Source organism: Symphalangus syndactylus, chromosome 20 (genome assembly GCF_028878055.3).
Source record: "Symphalangus syndactylus isolate Jambi chromosome 20, NHGRI_mSymSyn1-v2.1_pri, whole genome shotgun sequence".
In the NCBI taxonomy this organism is placed as follows: Eukaryota; Metazoa; Chordata; class Mammalia; order Primates; family Hylobatidae; genus Symphalangus; species Symphalangus syndactylus.
The window spans coordinates 47657936-47683006 of NC_072442.2; the positions used below are offsets into that span (position 1 = coordinate 47657936).

The window sequence follows — 25071 nt, forward strand, 5'->3', positions numbered from 1 at the left end:
CTCTTCTTGAAGGGTTAAGCCACTATAGGGCAGTAAAGACAACACTGCCAAAAGTTTTGGCATTGACCAAATGGAATTTAACCACATGGAATGGGCTCTTGAGCTGGGCTCTTATCACTCCCAGATGGGGTTGCCAAATAAAATACACTAGGTCCCATGCAATATTTGGTACACAATGATAGTAAAAAATAATCGTTTATCTGAAATTCAAATTTGTCTTGGCTTCCTGGGTTTTTGTTTGTTTTTTGTTTTGTTTTTTTTTTGTTTGTTTTTTTTGAGACAGAGTCTTGCTCTGTTGCCCAGGGTGGAGTACAGTGGCGTGAGCTTGGCTCACTGCAATCTCTGCCTCCCGGGTTCATGCAATTCTCCTGCCTCAGCCTCCCGAGTAGCTGGGATTACAGGCGCCCACCACCACACCTGACTAACTTTTGTATTTTTAGTAGAGACAGGGTTTCACCATGTTGGCCAGGCTGGTCTTGAACTCCTGACTTCAAGTGATCTGGCTGCCTTCGCCTCCTGAAGTGCTGGAATTCCAGGTGTGAGCCACTGCACCTGTGTTTTTGTTTGCTAAATCTGCCAACCCTACCCAGACTTCTCTGACCTTGGGTCATTTGCCATTGGTCCACCGCTGTGGCTGGAAGGGCCCTCCAGAGGTCACCTGATCTTGCCTTCTGCTTCCAGGAAGCCCACCCCAAACTCCTTTCAGGACACATGGTTAACAGATTGTTTTCCCCTGAAGACCTTCTGGCACCCTACCTGTCCTGCCTATACTAATGTGCAGAATTAAAGAGATTTTACTTGGATAATTGAGGGTCAGCCTACCCAAATCTTCCAGAGAATCCATAATTGTTTTTCCCAGAACTGGGACCCTGCACTCTTGGGAACTTGAACGCTGGAACCTCACAGCCTCTCTCCAGGCACTCATTTAATTATAGACAGGTTGTAATTTGGCAGGTTGGGAGATAGCCAGCTTGGGTTATGGTGGTGGTTGTTTTTGTGGTGTGTGTGGTGAGCATTGGGTATATGTTTGGAGAAGAAGGTGGGAGACAGTGTGGAAAGTGGGTGTGACTCCCTCTCCAGGCTCATTAGCACCCTCAAATATAAACACCTGGTTTCATAACACTTTAGGTTACTGGAATAAGATCACCTATTAGATACCTGACATTTGTGGGAAGCAGAGCTCTGCAGAGTATACTCAGCCTGACCCCCAGAGGGGTGACATGCCTCTGTTTTAGTTGTTGACTGGGGTTGAACAGGAAGTCAGCTTTCAATAGGGTTATGATTTTAGATGACTAAATATTTTGGGAAAGAACCCAAAATATTGTCTTGGCTGGCAGGTCCTGGTCTCTAAGAATGCAAAAAATGTCATTACGTTCACAGCCCTCAGGAATGTAAATATCTGAACCAGGGTAACAGACACAAATACTTACAGTGGCTAAGGAAGCAAATAAGTTAGTGAAAACAACTGGGTGTAAGAAGATCGGTTACAACGGTAGCTGATATTTACTGAGCACTTATTCTGTGCCAGGCATTGTTCTGAGTTTTTAAGATATATTTAATTTAATTATTCCTCATAACAAGTGTCTTTTAAAGTCAGTGCTATTACTATCTTCATTTTAAAGATGGAGAAACAGGAAACAGACATTCAGAAAGGTTAAGTAATTTTCCAAAGATCATGTATCAAAGTTAAGTGGTAAGTCAGGATTCAAACTCAGGGAGTCTGGCTCTAACATCCACAGGAGCACAGAGACACCAACAAGTCACTCTGCCTTCCTCTAGGAGAGAGAAGGGAGAGTGGTGGGGATTCTGGTAAACTAGAAAACATGCATTCCAACTAAAAGCAGCAGCTCCTCCTCAGCTCTAGCTAGCTGCTGCCCTGCAGGAATACAGGAATCTCTCGCTTTCTGTATTTCTCTTTCTTTCTTTTGAGATAGGCTCTCCCTCTTGTCATCCAGGCTGGAGAGCAGTGGCATGATCATGGCTCACTATGACCTTGACCTCCCAGGCTCAAAAGATCCTCCCACCTCAGCCTCCTGAGTAGCTGGGACTACAGGCATATGCCACAATGCCTGGCTAATTAAAAAAAAAAATTTTATAGAGGCAGGGCCTCACTATGTTGCCCAGGCTGGTCTTGAACTTCTGGACTCAAGCTATCCTCCTGCCTCGGCTTCCCAAGTGCTGGCATTATAGGCATGAGCCACTGTGCCTGGCCTGGATTTTCTTTTTAGAGACTAATATGAAATTTTAGGGGGAGAATCTCCTGATTATTCAATATTGCCAATAAAATCAATTTTTTTCTTATTTATATTTATTTTTATTTTTTTTTTTTTGAGATGGAGTTTTGCTCTATTACCCAGGCTGGAGTGCAGTGGTGTGATCTTGGTTCACTTTAACCTCTACCTCCCAGGTTCAAGTGATTCTGTGCTTCAGCCTCCCGAGTAGCTGGGATTACAGGTGCCCGCTACCATGCTAGGCTAATTTTTGTAGTTTTAGTAGAGACGGGGTTTCACCATGTTGGCCAGGCTGGTCTCAAACTCCTGACCTCAGGTGCTCTGCCCACCTTGGCCTCCCAAAGTGCTGGGATTACAGGTGTGAGCCACCACACTTGGCTTTTTATTTTTAAATTTTAAAAAAATTTTTATTTTAGCTTTAGGGGTACATGTGTGGGTTTGTTCTGTAGATAAATTGTCAGTCATGGGGGTCTGGTGTACCTATTATTTCATCACCCAGGTAATAAGCATAGTGACTCATAGGTAGTTTTTCGATCCCCACCTCTTCCCCACCTCCACCCTCAAGTAGGTCCCAGTGTCTGTTGTCCTCTTCTTTGTGTTTAATTTTTAAAATAAACACTTGAGTGAACCCCCACACAAAGGTGTGGCTGGGTTCTGTCTAGGGGTTACCAGGTCTAGACTTCTGATTTGAGCCACTCAGTGCAGATTATTGCTGTCCTAATGATTGTCTCCTTAAAAAAATTAATTTTTGAAAACTGTCCTATTTCCTTCAAGGACCTTAATTACTTTGTCAAGAACACCTTATTCATAGCCAGTTCAAGTGATTCCTGCTTCATTCACAACTGCCCTGCTCTGTGCTTCTTCCTCACAGAGTGTCCCAAGGGCCCTGACATCCTGGTGGTCCTGCTCTCAGTGATGGGGGCCATTCTGCTCATCGGCCTTGCCGCTCTGCTCATCTGGAAGCTCCTCATCACCATTCATGACCGAAAAGAGTTTGCTAAATTTGAGGAAGAACGCACCAGAGCAAAATGGGACACAGTAAGAGACAGGGCTGGGCGTTTTCTAAAGTCACTGGTCTGAGACCCTTAAGTGGAAGCAGCAGATGCTTTGGGTGGTCATGTTCAGCCAGTACCATCGTCTTTCTGTTATCCTCTGTTCTGGAAACTGGGAAAGATGGTCTCACTATCCCCTTGTCCTTCAGCTTCCTTCAGCCTCTTAGAAATAGTGGCAAGATGTCATTCCACCTCATTCTCTTCTTTCTTCTCAAATAAATGGTTACTTCCAGGCCGGGCCTGGTGGCTCGTGCCTGTAATCCCAGCACTTTGAGAGGCCAAGGTGGGCAGATCACTTGAGCTCAGGAGTTCGAGACCAGCCTGGGCAACATGGTGAAACCCCGTCTCTATTAATAACTAAAAATTAGCCGGGTGTGGTGGTGCATGCCTGTAATCCCAGCTATTCGGGAGGCTGAAGCAGGAGGATTGCTTGAACCCAGTAGGTAGAGGTTGTAGTGAGCTGAGATTGCACCCTGCTCTGGGTGACAGAGCAGGACTTGGTCTCAAAAATAATAATAATAATAATAATAATAATAATATAAATAAAATAAAAGGTTACTTCCAAATCAGACTCTACTCTTTTATCCTGATTTATTCCAATTAAATAAGCATTTACTGAGAACTTTCTATATACTTAATCTTACTCTATTCTCTTTTGGCTCTTCTTTCACATTTCAACTTTTTTCCTGGACCCTCCAAATGGCTATTTGACTCCGCAAATGTCCAGAGTTAGGCTGCAAGTTTGTTCCCATTTGATGTTGACCCCAGAGCTTTATACTCAAGGGTCCCAAGAAACTGAGATGTTTCTGTTAGAACAGTGTGGAACATTCTGTACCTATGAGGGCCACAGGAATGTTTCTTTCTCTTTTTTTTTGGAGATAGAGTCTTGCTCTGTCACCCAGGCTTGAGTGCAGCGATCTTGGCTCACTGCAACCTCGGCCTCCCAGGTTCAAGCGATTCTCCTGCCACAGCCTCCTGAGTAACTGGGATTACAGGCGCCAGCCACCGCGCCCAGCTATTTTTTCTATTTTTAGTAGAGACGGTGTTTCACCATGTTGGCCAGGCTGGTCTCGAACTCCTGACCTTGTGATCACCCGCCTCAGCCTCCCAAAGTGCTAGGATTCCAGGCGTGAGCCACTGCACCTGGCCAAGAATGTGTTTCTTGAAGCTACCATTAAGGACTACTAGACCTTATAGGATTTGTTACTTTCTGTTGGAAAATAGTTTGGGAAACCTAGTGAGGGTCTTACTTTGTCCTGATAACATGACAGTTTGTGGATAGTGCTTTCTCTTTCTCTCCCCTCCTCTCTCCTTCCCTCCCCTCCCCTCTCTTCACCTCCCCTTCCTTTTACCTTTCCTCCCCTCCCCTTCCCTTCCTCCCCTCCTCTCCTTTTCTTTCCCTTCCCTTCCCTCCTTCCTTCTTTTTTTGAGACAGGGTCTCGCTCTGTCACCCATGCTGGAGTGCAGTGGTGCCATCATGGCTCAATGCAGCCTCAATCTCCTGGGCTCAAGTGATCCTCCCACCTCACCCTCCCAAGTAGCCAGGACTACAGGCACACATCACCGAGCCAGCTAATTTTTGTATTTTTTTTCCCTTGTAGAGACAGGGTCTCACTCTGTTACCCAGGCTGGTCTAGAACTCCTGGGCTCAAGTGATCTTCCTACCTTGGCCCCTAAAAGTGCTGGGATTATAGGCATAAACCACCATGCCTGGCCATGGTTAGTGCTTGGCCAGATTAGATGAAAACAAATTAATAATTACTTGGGCAAAAGCTTTCCTCTGTGTTCTGAATTCCACCTGCTACATTTCTGTCCCTTGTCCACATCTCCTATCACTGTCACAGGGAATGTAAAATAGGAGAAGGGCAAAAGAGAGGGGGGACACAGGGGTGAAATAGGAGAGGTTCTATCCCCAAATGCTGTGGGATCACTGAAGAGTGATAGGCTGAATTTAGCTCCTTAGAAATAGTGGCAGGGAACAGGTGTGGTGGCTCATGCCTGTAATTCCAGCACTTTGGGAGGCTGAGGCAGGTGGATCGCTTGAGCTCAGGAGTTTGAGACCAGCCTGGGCAACATGATGAAACCCCATCTCTACAAAAAAATGCAAAAATTAGCCAGACATGGTGGTGTGTGCCTGTAGTCCTAGCTACTTGGGAGGCTGAGGTGGGAGGATGTCTTGAGTCAGGGGAGGTGGAGGTTTCAGTAAGCCGAGATTGTGCCACTGCACTCCAGCCTGGGCAACAAAATGAGACCCTGTCTGAAAAAAAAAAAAAAAAGAAACGGTGGCAGGATGGCATTCTACCTCATCTCCTCCTGTTATTTCCTGTCAATTCCCATGCCAAGAACTAAAGTGTTAGCAAAATGAACATTATTCTGTTTCATTGATGGTGTATTCCAGAGAACGGTGCCTTGGGAAAACTTCTGAGATGAATTTTAAACATTCGGGGTAGGGAAGGATTGAGGAAGTCACTGTAAGATGCTTTTCTGTTTCCTCCACAGGCCAACAACCCACTGTATAAAGAGGCCACGTCTACCTTCACCAATATCACATACCGGGGCACTTAATGATAAGCAGTCATCCTCAGATCATTATCAGCCTGTGCCACGATTGCAGGAGTCTCTGCCATCATGTTTACAGAGGACAGTATTTGTGGGGAGGGATTTGGGGCTCAGAGTGGGGTGGGTTGGGAGAATGTCAGTATGTGGAAGTGTGGGTCTGTGTGTGTGTGTGTGTGGGTCTGTGTGTTTATGTGTGCATGTTGTGTGTGGGAGTGTGTAATTTAAAATTGTGATGTGTCCTGATAAGCTGAGCTCCTTAGCCTTTGTCCCAGAATGCCTCCTGCAGGGATTCTTCCTGCTTAGCTTGAGGGTGACTATGGAGCTGAGCAGGTGTTCTTCATTACCTCAGTGAGAAGCCAGCTTTCCTCATCAGGCCATTGTCCCTGAAGAGAAGGGCAGGGCTGAGGCCTCTCATTCCAGAGGAAGGGACGCCAAGCCTTGGCTCTACCCTGAGTTCATAAGTTTATGGTTCTCGGGCCTGACTCTCAGCAGCTATGGTGGGAACTGCTGGGCTTGGCAGCCTGGGTCATCTGTACCTCTGCCTCCTTTCCCCTCCCTCAGGCCGAAGGAGGAGTCAGGGAGAGCTGAACTATTAGAGCTGCCTGTGCCTTTTGCCATCCCCTCAACCCAGCTATGGTTCTCTCGCAAGGGAAGTCCTCGCAAGCTAATTCTTTGACCTGTTGGGAGTGAGGATGTCTGGGCCACTCAGGGGTCATTCATGGCCTGGGGGATGTACCAGCATCTCCCAGTTCATAATCACAACCCTTCAGATTTGCCTTATTGGCAGCTCTACTCTGGAGGTTTGTTTAGAAGAAGTGTGTCACCCTTAGGCCAGCACCATCTCTTTACCTCCTAATTCCACACCCTCACTGCTGTAGACATTTGCTATGAGCTGGGGATGTCTCTCATGACCAGATGCTTTTCCTCAAAGGGAGAGAGTGCTATTGTAGAGCCAGAGGTCTGGCCCTACGCTTCCGGCCTCCTGTCTCTCATCCATAGCACCTCCACATACCCGGCCCTGTGCCTTGGTGTGCTGTATCCATCCATGGGGCTGATTGTATTTACCTTCTACCTCTTGGCTGCCTTGTGAAGGAATTATTCCCGTGAGTTGGCTGGGAATAAGTGCCAGGATGGAATGATGGGTCAGTTGTATCAGCATGTGTGGCCTGTTCTTCTATGGGTTGGACAACCTCATTTTAACTCAGTCTTTAATCTGAGAGGCCACAGTGCAATTTTATTTTATTTTTCTCATGATGAGGTTTTCTTAACTTAAAATAACATGTATATATACATGCTTGCATTATATTTGTAAATTTATGTGATGGCAAAGAAGGAGAGCATAGGAAACTACACAGACTTGGGCAGGGTACAGACACTCCCACTTGGCATCATTCACAGCAAGTCACTGGTCAGTGGCTGGATCTGTGAGGGGCTCTCTCATGATGGAAGGCTATGGGGATAGATGTATGGACACACTGGACCTTTCCTGAGGAAGAGGGACTGTTCTTTTGTCCCAGAAAAGCAGTGGCTCCATTGGTGTTGACATACATCCAACATTAAAAGCCACCCCCAAATGCCCAAGAAAAAAAGAAAGACTTATCAACAGTCGTTCCATGAGCAGAAAACTGGAGTTCTGCCCTCAGTGTTACAGCTAAATAATCTTTAACTCTAATTAAGGCAAGTCACTTTCTTTTTCTTAAGGCTGTTTTCTAGTTTGAGAAATGATGGATTTTTAGCAGCCAGTCTTGAAGGTCTCTTTCAGTATCAACATTCTAAGATGCTGGGACTTACTGTGGCATCAAATGTGTGGTTAAGATTCTGTGGGATATTGATACTGTTTGTGTTTTTAGTTGGGAGATCAGAGAGACCTGGCTTTGGCAAGAGCAGATGTCATTCCCTATCATCTTTCTCAATGAAAGTCTCATTCTATCCTCTCTCCAAACCCCTTTTCCAACATTTGTTAATAGCTACATCTCTCCCGATGTAGCACTTAAGCTTCATTTAGTTATTATTTCTTTATTCACTTTGCACACATTTGCATCCACATATTAGGGAAGAGGAATCCATAAGTAGCTGAAATATCTATTCTGTATTATTGTGTTAACATTGAGAATAAGCCTTGGAATTAGATATGAGGCAATGACTGAGCCCTGTCTCACCCATGGATTACTCCTTACTGTAGGGAATGGGAATATGGTAGAGGGATAAATAGGGGACGGGGAGGGATTGTCATGGATCCAAGAAGTCTTTAGAAATAGTGGCAGGGAACAGGTGTGGTGGCTCACGCCTGTAATTATAATCTTCAGTTACTAAGACAGAGTCCATGAGAGTGTTAACAGGACATTTTCTTTAGATAAGATGTTTTATATGAAGAAACTGTATCAAAGGGGGAAGAAAATGTATTTAACGGGTGAATCAAATCAGGAATCTTGTCTGAGCTACTGGAATGAAGTTCACAGGTCTTGAAGACCAATACTATTTGTCAATATGTGGGGATAACCTGTAGCTGCATTCATGAGGTAGCAAATAGCAGTTTTGGCCTGCGGGGTGAACAGCTAAACAGTGTTCTGGCATCAGATAACACGGCACAAAGGGATTGTGTCTTGCTCTTTTGGAGAAAATTTATGTCCAGTCTCAGGATCTGTGGACAATAATGGGAAACTTTGAATATTCCTCACAAGTTGCCATATTAGGAGTGGTTCTTTACTTCTCTGATAATCCCAGGTCATCCATTATTATTTTTTTTATTTTTAATTTGAAATGAAGCCTCACTTTTGTCGCCCAGGCTGGAATGCAATGGCAAGATCTCAGCTCACTGCAACCTCTGTCTTTCGGATTCAAGCCATTCTCCTGCCTCAGCCTTCCCAGTAGCTGGGATTACAGGCACCCGCTGCCATGCCCGGCTAATTTTTGTATTTTTAGTAGAGACGGGGTTTCACCATGTTGGCCAGGCTGGTCTCGAACTCCTGACCTCAGGCGATCCGCCCTCCGCTGCCTCCCAAAGTGCTCGGATTACAGGCGTGAGCCACTGTGCCTGGCCTGTCATCCGTGATTTTAACGTGGGGGTCCAAAGGCCTCTTTTTGTTTGTTAAGTTTTCCTGGTTGAAATTTCTTTTCTTTTCTTTTTTATTTTTTTTGAGACAGAGTCTTGCTCTATTACCCAGGCTGGAGTGCAGTGGCACAATCTCGGCTCACTGCAAGCTCTGCCTCCTGGGTTCACGCCATTCTCCTGCCTCAGCCTCCCGAGTAGCTGGGACTATAGGCGCCTGCTACCATGCCTGGCTAATTTTGTTTTGTATTTTTAGTAGAGACGGGGTTTCACGGTGTTAACCAGGATGGTCTCGATCTCCTGACCTTGTGATCCGCCTGACTCGGCCTCCCAAAGTGCTGGGATTACAGGAGTGAGCCACCGCGCCCAGCTGTGGTTGAAATTTCTTAAGTGCCTTCCTGACTTCCTAACCACCTTCTCTGGGTTTGTGCAACAGTAAATTAAATGTACTTACCAAAAAGAATTGGCCTAAGGCTGCCCAGTGCTTCCTGTGTTGTTATTTCTGTTTCCTTTGGATGAAAAGAATAGGTGTCATTGACTCAGAAATGATTATTTTAGAGCAAGCATGTTTCTAAATGTAACAGAATGATGACTACTATGGGTACTGAAGCTAGCTTCAGAATCCAGAGCTTCTCTTTAGATTTTTTTTTTTTTTTTGAGATGGAGTCTCACTCTGTTGCCCAGGCTGGAGCACAGTGAGCACGATCTCGGCTCACTGCAACCTCTGCCTCCTGGGCTCAAGAGATTCTCCTGCCTCAGCCTCCCGAGTGGCTGGGATTACAGGCGCCCACCACCATGCCTGGCAAATTTTTGTATTTTTATGTATTTATTTTTGAGATGGAGTCTCGCTGTGTTGCCCAGGCTGGAGTGCAGTGGTGTGATCCCTGCTCACTGCAACATCTGCCTCCGGGGCTCAAGCGATTCTCCTGCCTCAGCCTCCTGAGTAGCTGGGATTACAGGCGTGCATCACCACATCTGGCTAATTTTTGTATTTTTAGTAGAGACAGGGTTTCACCATGTTGGCCAGGCTGGTCACGAACTCCTGACCTCAACTGATCCGCCGGCCTCAGCTTCCCAAAGTGCTGGAATTATAGGTGTGAGCCACCAGGCCTGGCCCTCTTTAGACTTAATGTTTTTTAAATGAGTAGGTTATTACTGTTCTAAGAGTTTGAGTTTTTTTTTAAATTGAGTATTATTTAGGAACTTGTGCAACCTCAAAAGAACAGACTGCCAGTATAGCCTAGATTTTGTTTGTAGGAAGCATAAATGGATAAAATAATAGCGTAATGGCAAATTATTTACAGGACTATTTAAATGCCTAAATTTTATTTAAGGCAGTGGGTGTCAAAGTGTGGTCCCAAGACCAGCAACATCAATATCAGCTGGAAACTTGTTAGAAATGAAAATCGACAGGCCCCACCCCACAGCTGCTGAATCAGAAAATCTGGGAGTGGGGACCCATGATCTGTTTTAAGAAGCCTCCCTGGTGATTCTAATTCGTGCTCAAGTTTAAGAACAACTGATTTAAGGAGTCACATATTTAGCCTTCTTGCCTAGAAAGAACTTTATAGTAAGGCAGCTTAGTTACTATACAGTTAATAGCAAATCTTGCCTGACATACTCAGAAGATGAAATATCCACCCACACAAAATGAAAATCTACTTTGACCCATTTTCCAGGTTAAATGATCTTGGGCATCTTGGTTTCACTCATGACCACAAATTCCCATGAATAACTGAAAGAATAGAATCCTGGGGAAAAACTAACAGGATGCTTTTTATGTGTACCAAGACACAAGCAAGGAAATATTCTTACAGAATTTATTCACAGGAGATGGGATCAAAATCTTATTATTAACATTATCCTATAGGATGCTAGAATAATACTTAGAATTTTTTACTTTATTTTTGGCTGTTTAAAATTTATTGAGCACCAACAGTGTGGGACTGAAGTACCTTATAGAACACTGATAACATAATCTTTAAGTCCTTTTTTTTTTTTTTTGCAGACAGGGTCTCATTTTGTTGCCAGAGTGCAGTGGGATCATCGTGGCCACTGCAGCCTTGACCTCCCAAGCTCAAGGGATTCTCCTGCCTTGGCCTTCCAAAGCATTGGGACTACAGGCACATGCCACCATACTTGGCTAATTAAAAACATATTTTTTGTAGAGATGAGGTCTCACTATATTGCCCAGGCTGGTCTCAAACTCCTGGGCTCAAGCAATCCTTCCACCTTTACCTCCCAAAGTACTGGAATTACAAGCGTGAGCTACAGTGCCTGGCCTGAGTCTTAAATTTCTAACATAATGTACATTTTTTGAGCATGAACAATACATGACATCATTAGATTATGTGAACACAGACTGAGACCTTTTATGGTGAAATCTTGTGAGATTCACTATGTTTTATTTACATCTTGGTAACTGCTGACTAAATGTCTGGATGAAAATAGAGGATCTTATGTAAAATGAGATGAAAAGCTATATGTCAAGCCACATTTGTAATCCTTTAACTCTTGGCTTCGGTAGTCCAAACTCTACAGTAACAGAGCCATCTAATGACCACTGGGACCAATTACAAGCAGATTGCCTGGGAATTACTCAATTTTCACAATGATATAATGGAACCATAACGTATGCTCTGCAAATAAGCCATTTAAAAATCATTTCTAATTGGTTTTATAATACAGTATATTTATGGAAGTATATATTCCTAATTTGTTTTAGTTAGATTAAAACATGCAAGGAGGCAGTCTTAGAAGCTTGTGATTAGGGTTAAGTATATCATTACATAAAAATTTAAAAATCCACTTAATGTGGCTACCTAAGAAGGGTTTGTATGTGAAAAGAAAATGAAGAGGTTAGGAACATGACTGCCTTCTTTGAGGCTGCTAATGTTATAATGAAGCCCCTCCAACTCCTTGCATAAAGGAAACACTTTCATCGGCTATGTATTTTCTGACACATCAAAGATTGCTCACAGAAAGCACCATTTAGAAAATTTAGGAGCCTTTAAACAAAATGTCCATTTTAAATTATTCTTTAGCAGTGTCCCCAATAAGAACTTGTAAGGAAAAAGTTTCACAATTGATTTTATTTTAGTATAGTAATTGGATTTTCCAGTGACTCATACAGAATTGGCTTGATTCTTTGGAGAGACCACAGTGATGATGTGTAAATATCACTTTGGTGGCCAATGGAAATACTTCGTTAAGAAATTGGAAAAAAAATGTTGATGGGTGTGTGCTGGACTTTGCTTTTCCTGAGCCTTACACTCACCATTGTGACAGAGATTGCTGATTGTGCCCAGTATGTTTTCTCCTTCTCACATAATATTAGAACTTCTGCTGTTTAGTTGGGCACATGGTTGCCCAGAATAAATATTATTCTTTTATTACTAATAAGCAAATTTAGTAAAGTTGCTGGATACAAAGTTAGCATGCAAAAATCTTGTAGCTATATGTGCCATGTCCATCTCATAGACAATGAGATGTAAATGAAAGAGGTGTATGCAACTTCCAGTAAATGCTGTTTAAGGGGAGGAACATACTTTTCTTCATTTCCTTCATCTTGCAGGGTGGAATGCAGAGTTAATACCCAGAAGTTAAGTAGCCCTCATAGCTCAGTATGTGATCTTGGGGATTGTATTATTTTATTTATTTTTAAATTTTTTTTAAGGAGGTGAGGTCTTACTATGTTGCCCAGGTTGGACTCGAACTCCTGGGTTCAAGCAATCCTCCCACCTCAACCTCCCCAAGTAGCTGGGACTACAGGTGCATGCCACCGTACCCAGTGGGGATTGTATTAGTTATCTGTTGCTGCATAAGAAATTACTCCACAATTTAGTAGCTTAAAACAACAAACTTATCTTGCTGTTTCTGTGGTCAGGAATTTAGGAATGGCTTAGCTGAGTGGTTCTGGCTCAGAGACTCTCATGAGGTTGGAGTCAAACTGTTGGCCAGGGCTGTAGTCGGTTGAAGGCTAAAAAGGGCTGGAGAATCCTTTTCTAAGATGGCTTACTCACATGGCTGTTGGCAGGAGGCATCAATTCCATGCTGGCTATTGGCAATAGGCCTAGTTCCTCACCACTTGGACATCTCTATAGGACTGCTTGAGTGTCTGCATGACATGTCAGCTAGTATCTCCCAGAGGGAGTAATCCAAGAGAGAACAGGGAGGAAGCCACAATTTTTTTTATGACTTAGTTTTGTAAGTGTCACACCATAATTTCTGCCATACACTATTCATTAGAAGTAGCTCACTAAATCCAGCCAACATTCAAGAGGAGGGAAATAGATGCCACCTCTTGAAGGTAGGAGCATTGTGTACAGAGTCATTGCTCCCCAAAGACAGCCACATCCCCATCTCCAGAACCTGTGAATATGTTACCTTACGTGGAACAAACAACTTTGTTGACATAATTAATGATCTTTAGATGAGGCAATCATCCTGGGTTATCTGGGGAGGCTCAATGTAATCGCAAGTGTCCTTACAAGAAGGGGTCAGGGCTGGGCTGAGTGGCTCATGCCTGTAATCCCAGGACTTTGGGAGGCTGAGGTGGTTGGATCACTTGAGGCCATGAGTTTGAGACCAGCCTAGCCAACATGGCCAAACCCTGTCTCTACTAAAAATACAAAAAAATTAGTTGGGTGTGGTGGCATGCACCTGTAATCCCAACTACTTGTGAGGCCGAGGCATGAGAATCACTTGAACCCAGGAGGCAAAGGTTACAGTGAGCCGAGATTGCGCCACAGCACTCCAGCCGGGATGACACAGTAATACTCTGTCTCAAAAAAAAAAAAAAAGAGGAGGGAGTTAGGAGAGCCAGAGTGAGAGTGAATGGAAGTGGGTCAGACTGATATGGCCATAAGTCAAGGAATGTATACAGCCCATAGAAGTTGGAAAAGGCAAAGAATGGATTCTCCTCCACAACCTCAATAAGAAATGCAGCCTTTGCTTTTAACACTGTAAGGCTCATTTTGTACTTCTGGCCTCCAGAAATTTGGGATAATAAATTTGTGTTATTTAAGCCACTAAGTTTGTAGTAATTTGTTACCACAGCATAGGAAATGAATACAAATATCAAAGTGTTTGTGGACATATTTTAAGACTACCTCAGGCCACCCTCTGGTCACAAATTATTTATAGTTCTCCCACATGCAAAATAAACTTACCCCTTCTAAGGCCCCGAGTCTTATCCCATTATAGCATCAATTCAAAGTTCAGAATCTTATCCTCTACATAAGTCCAGGGAAGATGAGACTTCTTGGGTGTAATTCCTTAAATACAGCTACTCAAGTACATACCTTTCAATCTGAAGTTCTGCGAACAAAAAGGAAAAGGTCATATGCTCCTTTCCCCACAGCAACCAATGTAAAACGGCAGGGGCAGAGAGATAACTGCTATAGACATTCCTGTTCTAACAGCTGGAAAACAAGGTGCACAGAAATCACTACTTCATAGCAATTCTGAAATCCATTTGAGTACAGGTTTGCAGTTCTGCATTCAAAGCCTGGGAATAACTCCCTATGGCTTTTGTTTCCACCCTCTGGGCTCTTGGTTTTATCCTCTAAGTCATCCTTTTTTGGGTGAAAGGGAGATGTGTTTGGACCTAAACAGTTGTCTTAGCCTGCTTCCTGTTTGTAGAAATGTGTTTGTAGAAAGGGTCCAAAGGCCCCTTTCCTTTTTGTACTCCCTTTCAGCTCGAGCTGACAGTATTTCTGACAATACAATTCTCTTAAAACAATTTTTGAATCTACTGTGAATCTTACTGGGTTTTAGTCCAGGAGACAAAAGCCATGGCAGCAAATACCTTTGAGATATGTTCTTTTTCTAGCTTGGGCTTCTGCTGAAGGACAAAGACCTTAAGTTTCTTAGAAGCCCTGTTGTTTGAATGAGAGGACCTGTGAGCCATACTCTTAAAATCTTTTTTCTGAGATGGAGTCTTACTCTGTCACCCAGGCTGGAGTGCAGTGGCAAGATCTTGGGTCACCGCAATCTCTGCCTCCCGGGTTCAAGCAATTCTCCAGCCTCAGCCTCCTGAGTAGCTGGGATTACAGGCACCCACCACCACGCTCGGCTAATTTTTTTGTATTTTTGTAGAGATGAAGTTTTACCATGTTGGCCAGGCTGGTCTCCAACTCCTGACCTCAGGTGATCCACCTGCCTCAGCCTCTCAAAGTGTTGGGATTACAGGCGTGAGCCACTGCACCCAGCCACTCTTAAAATCTTTAGAGGGTCTTTTGCCTGATTGAACAGTACTCTGAGCTACCACCCTTAAACACAACAGGCGTGGGGAGTGGGAAAGTGGGGGATGGAGGGTGGATTGAGGGGTATTTACAAAAATAAAAGACATGGTCTCAGCACTAAGATATTTCAGAATCTTTGGGGAGATAAACTATATACATTTAAAAAGCACTAAAGAATTACAGGTCATATCCCTAATGAGTATAGATAACAAAAATCCTCAACAAAATACTAGCATACTGACTTCAACAATACATTCAAAGAATAATTCACCATGATCAAGTGGGATTTATCCCTGGGATGCAAGGATGGTTCAACATATGGGAATCTATAAATGTGATACACCACATAAACAAAAATCATATGATTATTTCAATAGATACATAAAAAGCATTTGATGAAATGAAACATCCTTTCATGATGAAAATTCTCAACAAATTAGGTATAGAAGGAACGTACCTCAACACAATAAAGGTCATATATGACAAGTCTACAGCTAACATTCTCAACAGTGAAAGATCTTAAAGGCATTTCCTTTAAGATCAGGAACAAGAAAAGGATGCCCACTCTTACTGCTTTTTTTTTTTTCAACATAGCACTGGAAGTTCTAGTCAGAATAATTAAGCAAGAGAAATAAAAGGCATCTTAATAGAAAGGAAGCATTGGAATTTTCTCTTTGTCGACAACATGATCTTATACATAGAAAACCCAAAAGACTCCACCAAAAAAAAAACCGTTAGAACTAATAAATTCAGTAAAATTGCTGTACACAGTCAACGCACAAAAATCAGCAGCATTTCTAGATGCCAACAACAAATCCGAAAAAGAAATTAAGAAAATAATTCTACTTACATTAGCAAAAACCAAAACTGAAACAAAAAAGGTGTAAATTTAACCAAGAAAGTGAAAGATCTTTATACTAAAAACTGAAAAACACTGATGAAAGAAATTGGAAAAAACACAAATAAACGAAAAGACATCCCATGTTCTTGGATTGGAATAATTAATATAATTAAAATGCCCATGCTACTCAAAGTGATCTATGGATTCAATGCAATTCCTATCAAAATTCCACAGTTATTTTTCATGGAAACAAAAAAATCCTAAAATTCATATGGAACTGTAAAAGATCCCAACTAACCAAAGCAATCTTGAGCAAAAAGAACAAACCTGGGCCAGGCGCGGTGGCTCATGCCTGTAATCCCAATACTTTGGGAGGCCAAGGCGGGCAGATCATGAGGTCAGGAGTTCAAGACCAGCCTGGCCAACATGGTAAAAAACCCCCATCTCTACTAATAATACAAAAAAATTAGCCAGGTGTGGTGGTATGCGCCTCTAGTCCCAGACACTCGGGACGCTGAGGCAGGAGAATCACTTGAACCCAGGAGGTGGAGGTTGCAGTGAGCCAAGATTGTGCCACTGCACTCTAGCCTGAGAGACAGAGCCAGACTCTATCTCAAAAAAAAAAAAAAAAAAAAAAAGAAAGAACAAAGCTGAAGGCATCACAGTAGCTGACTTTAAAATAAATGACAAAGTTACAGTAATCAAAACAGCATGGTATTCCATAAAAGCAGATACATTGGCCAATAGAACATACTAGAGAGTCCAGAACTTACAGACAATTGTATTTTGATAAGGATCCAAGAACACTCAATGGGGAAAGGAATCTCTTTGATAAAAACTGTTGGGAAACTGGATATCCATGTGTAGAAAAATGAAATTGGACCCTTATCTCACACCATACACAAAAGTCAAAATGGATTAAAGACTTACATGTAAGACTGGAACTACTAGAAGAAAACATGGGGGAAAGCTACTAGAGGAAAAATATAGAAGAAAGCCACTAGAAGAAAACATAGGTGGAAAGCTCCACTACATTGGTCTGGGCATTTTTTTGGACATGACCTCAAAAATACAGGCGAGAAAACAAAAACACATGGGATTACATGAAACTAGAAACTTCTGCATATCAAAGCAAACAGTTAATAGAGTGAAGAGACAACCCACTGAATGGGAGAAAATATTTACAAATCATACATCTGACAAGGGGTTAACATCCAAGATATACAAGAAACTCAGTAGCAAGAAAGCAAATAACCTGATTTTAAAAATAGGCAAATAATCTGAACAGACTTTTAAAAAAAGTTTTTTTTGTAGAGATGAGGCCTATGTTGCCCAGGCTGGTCTCAGACTCTTGGGCTCAAGCGGTCCTCCCACCTTGGCCTCCCAAAGTGCTGAGATTATGGGTGTGAGCCACCATGCCCAGCCTGACACAGCAATTCTTAAAAGAAGACATACAAATGGCCAACAGGTTTGTGAAAAAAAAAATCACTATTATTAGGGAAATGCAAGATGAAATTACAATATCACCTCACATCTGTTAGCATGGCTATTAAGCTGGGTGTGGTGGCTCACACCTGTAATCTCAGTACTTTGGGAGGCTGAGGTGGGCAGATTACTTGAGGGTCAGGAGTTTGAGACCAGCCTAGCCAACATGGTGAAACCCCATCTCTACTAAAAATACAGAAATTAGCCAAGTGTGGTGGCACATGCTTGTAATCCCAGCTACTTGGGAGGCTGAGGCAGGAAGATCGCTTGAACCCAGGAATGGAGGTTGCAGTGATCTGAGATTGCGCCACTGCACTCCAGCCTGGGCAACAGAGTAACTCCATCTCAAAAAAAAAAAAAAAAAAAAAGAATGGCTGTTATCAAAATGATGAAAAATAATGTGTTGGTGAGGATGTGGAGAAAACTTTTACACTGTTGGTGTTACAGCCATTATGGAAAACTATATGGAGGCTTCCCCAAAAATTAAAAGTAGAACTACCATATAATCCAGCGATGCTATTTCTGGGCATATATCGAGTAACTGAAATCAGTATATCAAAGACTTATTTGCACTTCCATGTTCATTTCAGTATTATGCACAATCGCTGAGATAATGGAATCAACCTTTGTCCATCAATGGATGAATAAAGAAAATGTGGTAAACATATACAATGGATACTATTCAGCCTTAAAAAAGAATTTCTGTCATTTGTGACAACATGAATGAACTTGGAGGACATAGTAAGTGAAAAAAGCCAGGCACAGACAGACACATACCACATGATCTCACTTATATGTGGAATCTTAAAAAGTCAAACTCATAGAAGTAGACAGTAGAATAGTGGTTAGAGGCTGGGAAGGGACGGGGCAGGTAGGAGATGGAGGATGGGGAGATGCTGTTCAAAGGGTACAAGGTTCAGTCAGACAAAAGCAGCAAGTTTCTGAGGTCTATTGCATAGTGTGGTGACTATAGCTAAAAATAATATATCGTATATCTCAAAACTGCTAAGAGTAAATTTCAAATATCTCACCATAAAAAACGTTAAATGAGGTGATGGATATGTTAAGCTTGACTTAGTCATTCCATATTGTATACATATATTAAAATATCACATTGTACCCCACTAAATATTTACAATTATGATTTGTATATATATTTAATAATAATAAATACAAATCAAATATTAAATGCCTACAAAGCAAGGTTTAAGATATAAATGAACACAGTAGTATCATGGAAGGGATTAAATATTGTAACATTGATTGAGCACTACGTATATGTTTTTGAATTCCCACAACCCTGGAAGAATGAGAAAATCGAGACTCAGAGAGCATAAATATTTTGCCCAACTGCATACAATAAATACATAGGAAAAACAAACACACAGAATAAAACCAAACCAACCAAAGTATCTCTTTCAAAAGGAAACGACAGTCTCCTGAAAGGCAACCCAAGACAAATTTCAGCAAAGCCGTGGGACACATGGCCTTCGAGCTGCTGTCCATTATTGAGCAGCAGAAGCCAAGAAGGATGGAATGTTTTAGAAGACAGGGGTCGGGGGTCGGGGGTCGGGGGTCGGGGTGTTCAAAGGGTGGACCGAAGATAAAACTGAAGTGGGGTCAGACCATGGCGGGACAGCGCACCGGAGAATGAACAGCGATTAGGGAAGAGTGGCGAGCGGGTGGCAAGGACGGAGGGCGGAATCCCGGCCGGGGCTGCGGGAGGAAAGCGCACGGACAGGAGCCCCGCCGCTCGAATGCAGCGCCCGGCGGCTCGCCTCGTGAGGTCACAGGCCCCTATGAGGTGGGGCAGGCAGGCGCGGCCGCAGCGCCTTCCAGTCGGCGCGGAGGCGGTGTTGAGTTCAGCCGCTCCCCACGGCCCCGGAGCCCCTGGGCGGTGGCGGTGGCCGTGGCAGCACCGGCTCGACTGCGGCAGTGTGCCCGCTCCGCTCGCGACGCTCGGTGGGCGGAGCGTCGGGCTCGGTCAGGTGACCGCGGGGGCGGGACCGCGCTGCACGGGAGCCTGGGAAGGCTGCGGAGCTAGAGCAGCGCCGCCCGAGGGGCCCCAGGGGCTGACCGCAGAGAGCGCGGGGGCCTCGAGCCAAGAGGAGGGGAGGGCAGCTCGGGCCGGTAGTGGGAACCTTGGGGGACAGAGGTGGGGAGGGGAGGCGAGACCCGCTGAGGAGTTGGGAGGGGAGCCTTCGAGGTGGAGGGTGGAGAATGCAGTAGGGTGCGAGGGTGGAAGGAGAACAGTGGTGGGGCTGGGTGAAGGAAGGTTCCAGAAAGGAACAGTGAGGGGACCGAGTGGGACAAAGGGGCAGGGTGAAGGGTGACTGGGACTGATCAGGTGGTTCCTCAGAAATGGTGGTAGTTGTAGAAGGCTGGCGGTCCCGGGGGTGGGGTCACTTCCCTGCTCCTTCAGCGTGAGGCGGAGACCTCTATTAGGGCACTCATTTCCATCTTGCGGGTCGTTCACCCTAGCTTACAGGTTCTGTTTCTTCTGTAGAAGTCGTTGGCTTCATAAGAGCAGGGTCTATGGGAAGCCTCCTCAGCGTGGGTTCTTGGAAGAGGTGGAGGTTCACTCGACATTTGTTACACAAATATGAAAACAGGGTGACGAAAGTTTGAACGTTCATGAATGGCAGTAGCTGCAATGGAGTTGTGTATGCAGTTGGTATTAATGACGTTTTCAGTCCCTCTAGCGAGAGAAAAGCGAGCGAGTGGGGCGGCTTGTGAGGGAAATGTGGCATGAGAGGAAAGAGGAAAGTATTTTGTGAAGGGATGTCGTACAGAGTCATGCTTCAGTGAAGATGCCTTTGTTTTTCTCATCTTAAACCCTCACAGCCCCATTTTCCTCTCAGCTACTACCTTATTTCTCTTAACAACATAACTCCTTGAAAGAGCCTACCCTACTGGCTGGGTTCAATTTCTTTACCCCATTCTCTCTTGTACTCACTCTGAGGACATTGTCTCCTTACCACCCCACCCAGATGGCTCCTTTCAAGGTTGTCGGTGTCCTCCGTGTTGTGAAACCTAGCGAACCATTCAGTACTGATCTTAGCCCCCCACCCCCCCCACTTTTTTTTTTTTTTTTTTTTTTTGAGACAAGGTCTCACTCTGTCGCCCAGGCTGGAGTGCAGTGGTGCAATCATAGCCCACTGCAGCTTCAAACTCCTGGGCTCAAAAGATCCTCCTGCCTCAGTCTTTGGAGTAGCTGGGACTAAGGTCGCCATGTCCAGCTAATTAAAAAATAAAATTCTGTAGAGGTGGGAGTTTCACTGTTGCCCAGGCTGGTCTTGAACTCCTGGCCTTAAGCAGCCCTCTTGCTTAGACCCCCACCCACCCCCCCGCACCAAAGTGTTGGGATTACTTGCATAAGCCACCACGCACAGCCTGATTGCTCACTTCTTGAAGTACCCTCTTCACTTGGCATTCAGGAACCCAGACCTACCTGATTTCCCTCCTCACAGTAACCAGAGTGATCCTTTCAGAAAGAACTTCAGATTATGTAATCCTTCTCAGAACTCTTCCAATGCTTGTCACTCCTTCAGAGTACAAGCCACAGTTCTTACTGTCATCTAGGGTTCCTCCATGATCTGCCACCTTCCCTTAGCCTCTCTGATCTCTCCTGCTTCAGCCTCCTGGGGCCTTCCCACTATTCCTTGAACATTCTTCTTGCCTCGGGGCTTTTGTACTTAACTTTTCTTTCTGGCTGAAATGCTCTTCCCTAAGGTATTAATCAGCTCCCTACTTCAGTTCCCACAGGTCTGTATTCAAAAGTCTCCTTCTCAGTAAGATCTTCCTTGGCCACCCATTCTGTTCCCTGCATCTCTTCCCCTATACTATATTTCATATTCCCCTCCCTGCTTTACTTTTTTTTTTGTACTTATTGCAGATAACATACGATGTGTTTTATTTTTCTATTTTATCATTTCACTCCCTGACTAGAATGTAAGCTTCATGAGGGCAGATTTTATATATATTTATATATATATTGTTCATTGCTATATCCCTAGAGCCTGGGAGAGAACCTAGGCTAAGCATGCGGACATAAACGTTGAATTCATGGATAGAAAGGTGAATGGGTAGACGACTGGAGAAAAGGGATACGACTCCCTCCATTTCTCTTGATTTGTTCCTGCAAGTTCACAGATAGAAGATAGGATTGAAATAGTTGAGAAACAATTATATTGTCAGAGTTACAGGGAATAGACTTTCTAAGTTAATTTTTTCTTTTAAGTTTGGAGAGGCTTATGCGGCACCTGATTCATCCAGCAAATTAAGACCTGCCAACTTTTTGATAATCTGGTCAATAAATTACAGAACAATTGTTCCTTTCAAGATTTATTCAAAACGTGTCAACCTGCTTAATTAAGCACTTTGATGATTTAAGAACTCTTGGTGAGTAGCTTAGTAGGAAGGGAATTTGTTCATTCATCCCTCTCTCCCTCTCTTTTCCCCTCCCTCCATACCTTTCCTCCTCTCCTCTACTCTTTCCTTCATTATATATATACCATTGTATTTGATACTGTGAGAAATAATTTTAAGAATGATAAGTTACCAGTCCCAGTTCTTTATAAATTTAGGCTATAGTTGGTATAGGAGGTATACATATAAAAATTAAATACAAATACAAGGCAAATGATTAATGTCAGTTAGATAGTGAAGACAAGAATAGTGAAGACAGTAAGTGCTATGCACAGTAGTTTAGAGGTAAATATTGAACTGGTTGGAGAAGATCTAGAAGAGATTACATAGGATGGGTTACTGAGGAGACCTGCATAGATTTCCAGTATTTTCTGAGATGGGTATTTTCAATGTGGTTCTATTTTATTTTAACATATTTTGAATTCCAGGAATGTTGGACATATCACATTGAAAAATAATGACTATTAACATATGTCAGAAATAAATAAAAATGATTTTAAGTGCTCTGTCTTCATTAGAATATTAATACTTGCAGTTAAACTTTACAAGAAAAAGACTGATGATTATAACTAGCAATGTAATATAATGTTATATAGCTAGCACTGTGATAAATAGCTCATCAAATGTAACTCAGATGTGAGTTGAAAATGTGAAAATTTGAGGAATTTCTAAGTGTTGGTTATCACATTTGCATAATGTGAAAGTCTTTGGATTGAAGTGAGGCTACACCATCTTTTCTTTCTTTCTTTTCTTTTCTTTTTTTTTTTTTTCGATACAGAGTCTTGCACCCAGGTTGGAGTGTGGTGGCGTGATCTTGGCCCACTGCAACTTCTGCCTCCCGGGTTCAAGCAGTTCTCTGCCTCAGCCTCCTGAGTAGCTGGGATTATAGGCGCATGCCACCACACTCGGCTAATTTTTGTATTTTTAGTAGAGACGGGGTTTCATCATCTTGGCCAGGCTGGTCTTGAACTCCTGACCTCGTGATCCACCTGCCTTGGCGTCTCAAAGTGCTGGGATTACAGGTGTTAGTCACCATGCCTGGCCTTTTTTTTTCTGAGACAGTCTTGCTGTATATCCCAGGCTGGAGTGCAGTGGTGTGATCTTGGCTCACTGCAATCTCCGCCTCCTGGATTCAAGCGATTCTCCTGCCTCAGCATCCTGAGTAGCTGGGATTATAGGCACATGCCACCACGCCAACTAATTGATTTGTATTTTTAGTAGAGACGGGGTTTCACCATGTTGGCCAGGATAGTCTCAATCTCTTGACCTCGTGATCTGCCCGCCTCGGCCTCCCATAGTGCTGGGATTACAGATGTGAACCACCGCGCCCAGCCTACACCATCTTTTGTTTGCAGTAGCATTGTTTTGAGAGGCAATGTTCTATGGGACTGAAGACCACAGGCTTGGAGTTAAATTGTCTGAATTCAAATTCTGTCTCTGCTATTTGCTGGCTGTGTGATCTTGGGAAACTTGATCTCTTCAAGTCTTTATCATAATATTTAGCACACAGTAAGCATTCAGCAACATGAGTGATTACTACTGTCTTAGCAGTTCTGCTTCTCAGGGTTTATTTAAATAAACAGGTAATTGGATTTCTCTGCTTTGTATGCCATTTGAAACTGGATTTCTCCTCATACCACAAAAGGTAAAGTTAAGGAACTGGATGATCTGTGATTTATAGTCTACTAACTGCTTTTTCTAGTGTTTGCCCACATATCTGTGTTGGTGAAATATTGTGTCAATGTTACATTGAAGAGATAACTTCAGGTAGGTAAATATAATTGCTTAAGTGTCCTAAACAAGCATATGATTTTTTCTTTCTCTTTTTTTTTGGCAGGAAATCCTTTTGTACTATTGCTCATTCATACTTGTTCATCAAAGCCTGGAGTCCTTAAGGACAGAATTTACCTCTAAACAGAAAGATGGAAACTAAAGTACATTTATTCTGCCAGGTATTTATTTAAAACAGTTTCCAAAGATTTCTTCTTTCTTCTTTTTAAAATTAGTTTACATTACCTCATATTCATAATCAGTAAGCAAATTCATAGAGTAATAGTTATAAGGAACCCGGCCAAGTAACTGAGATGACTTTTGAGTCATTTTAGTGAACATGTATTGAACTCCCATCCCAACAACCCATATAATACTGAGAGATCTTCTGTGGTGTATGATGAGAGTATTTTGGTGGGGTATGGACCTGGATAATTTTTGTGGAGATCAAAAGGGTTAAACTTACACGAGAGGTCATAGATAATATAATTAATGATGTGAGAGTATAACCAAAAAATAATGTAGAGGACATCAAATTTCTTTAGCCCTCTTATCTGTACTTCAGATTTTTATGCCCTTCTGTCTTTTTAGATGTCTCTGCCTTTTTTTTTTTTGCTAGTATTGTGTCAAATAAGATAATTTTTTTCAAATAAAAACAAATCTGGACTTAGTAAGCAGAGACTTTATTCAAAATAATTGTTGCAAGGTAAAAAAGGGACTATTGAAATTGGAAGAGGAGGAGGACTATTGCAATGGGAAGAATGCTATGACCGTAAGATCTGCAGGTGTCTCAAGGGTTGGGCAGAAAGAGTTTTCTTTTATAGAGAGATGCTAGAAAGAACCAGGTGTGGGGAAATGGGATGAAACAGTAGAATGATTAGATAAGTATATTGGAGAGTATTTTATCATGAAGTCAGTCTATTTTGTTCTGATTATCAGTGGGGATAAAACAATTCAGCTAATAATTTATGACAAAAAGAAAGGGAATTTTGAGGGGGTGTGTCTGGCATTGTAATAAGTAAACAAGGGGGGCATTCCAGAGTCTTACCTAAGTCATATGGTGGGGGGTGGTTTGCAGTAAGCCATTTTCCAGAACACAAAAGGGTGGGGGTTTCCTTTAACCCTCACTGTTTTCTGGGAGTTTAGGGCTCAAGTGAAATTCAGCATTGTCAATTGAGAGTCCTAATCTTTTAAATTTATCCTTTTAACAGATCTGACGCTACTGTGTAAAACATGTACCTGTACTATAGTTTGAAAAATAATCTCAGAGACTCTTGAAAAGTGCTGAGATATGTACTTTATATCATATATATACACATATATACATTTAAAGTTTACCTTTTTATACCTACTACTTTGTTGATTTTGCCCTTATAAACTGATTTTGAAGATGAATTCTTAAAAATTAATA

General features: G+C 42.8%; 2 protein-coding genes and 1 long non-coding RNA gene across 9 annotated transcripts in view; 2 read left to right on the forward strand and 1 right to left on the reverse strand.

Moving 5' to 3' along the window:
- Positions 1 to 13925, forward strand: part of ITGB3 (integrin subunit beta 3) — a 63188-nt gene extending 49263 nt beyond the window's left edge. The window contains exons 14-15 of the mRNA XM_055257675.2: positions 3103 to 3269; positions 5783 to 13925. Of these exons, the coding sequence (XP_055113650.2) occupies positions 3103 to 3269; positions 5783 to 5848 (233 nt within the window). The 3' untranslated portion in view covers positions 5849 to 13925. The remainder of the gene's footprint in view (positions 1 to 3102; positions 3270 to 5782) is intronic.
- Positions 1 to 19323, reverse strand: part of LOC129470182 (uncharacterized) — a 38960-nt gene extending 19637 nt beyond the window's left edge. For 5 of the 7 annotated variants that reach the window (XR_010118234.1, XR_010118233.1, XR_008653171.2 and 2 more), the window contains exons 1-3: positions 19107 to 19323; positions 14063 to 14210; positions 9346 to 9400 (exon numbers count right to left, since the gene is read on the reverse strand). This is a non-coding gene — a long non-coding RNA (uncharacterized lncRNA). Of the gene's footprint in view, positions 1 to 9345; positions 9401 to 14062; positions 14211 to 18867; positions 18891 to 19088 lie in introns of those variants that run through there. The other 2 variants (XR_010118232.1, XR_008653169.2) reach the window with 2 other exon arrangements.
- Positions 19320 to 25071, forward strand: part of EFCAB13 (EF-hand calcium binding domain 13) — a 78294-nt gene continuing 72542 nt past the window's right edge. Inside the window, 3 exon segments of the mRNA XM_063629323.1 lie at positions 19320 to 19450; positions 21703 to 21863; positions 23728 to 23842. Of these exon segments, the coding sequence (XP_063485393.1) occupies positions 23813 to 23842 (30 nt within the window). The 5' untranslated portion in view covers positions 19320 to 19450; positions 21703 to 21863; positions 23728 to 23812.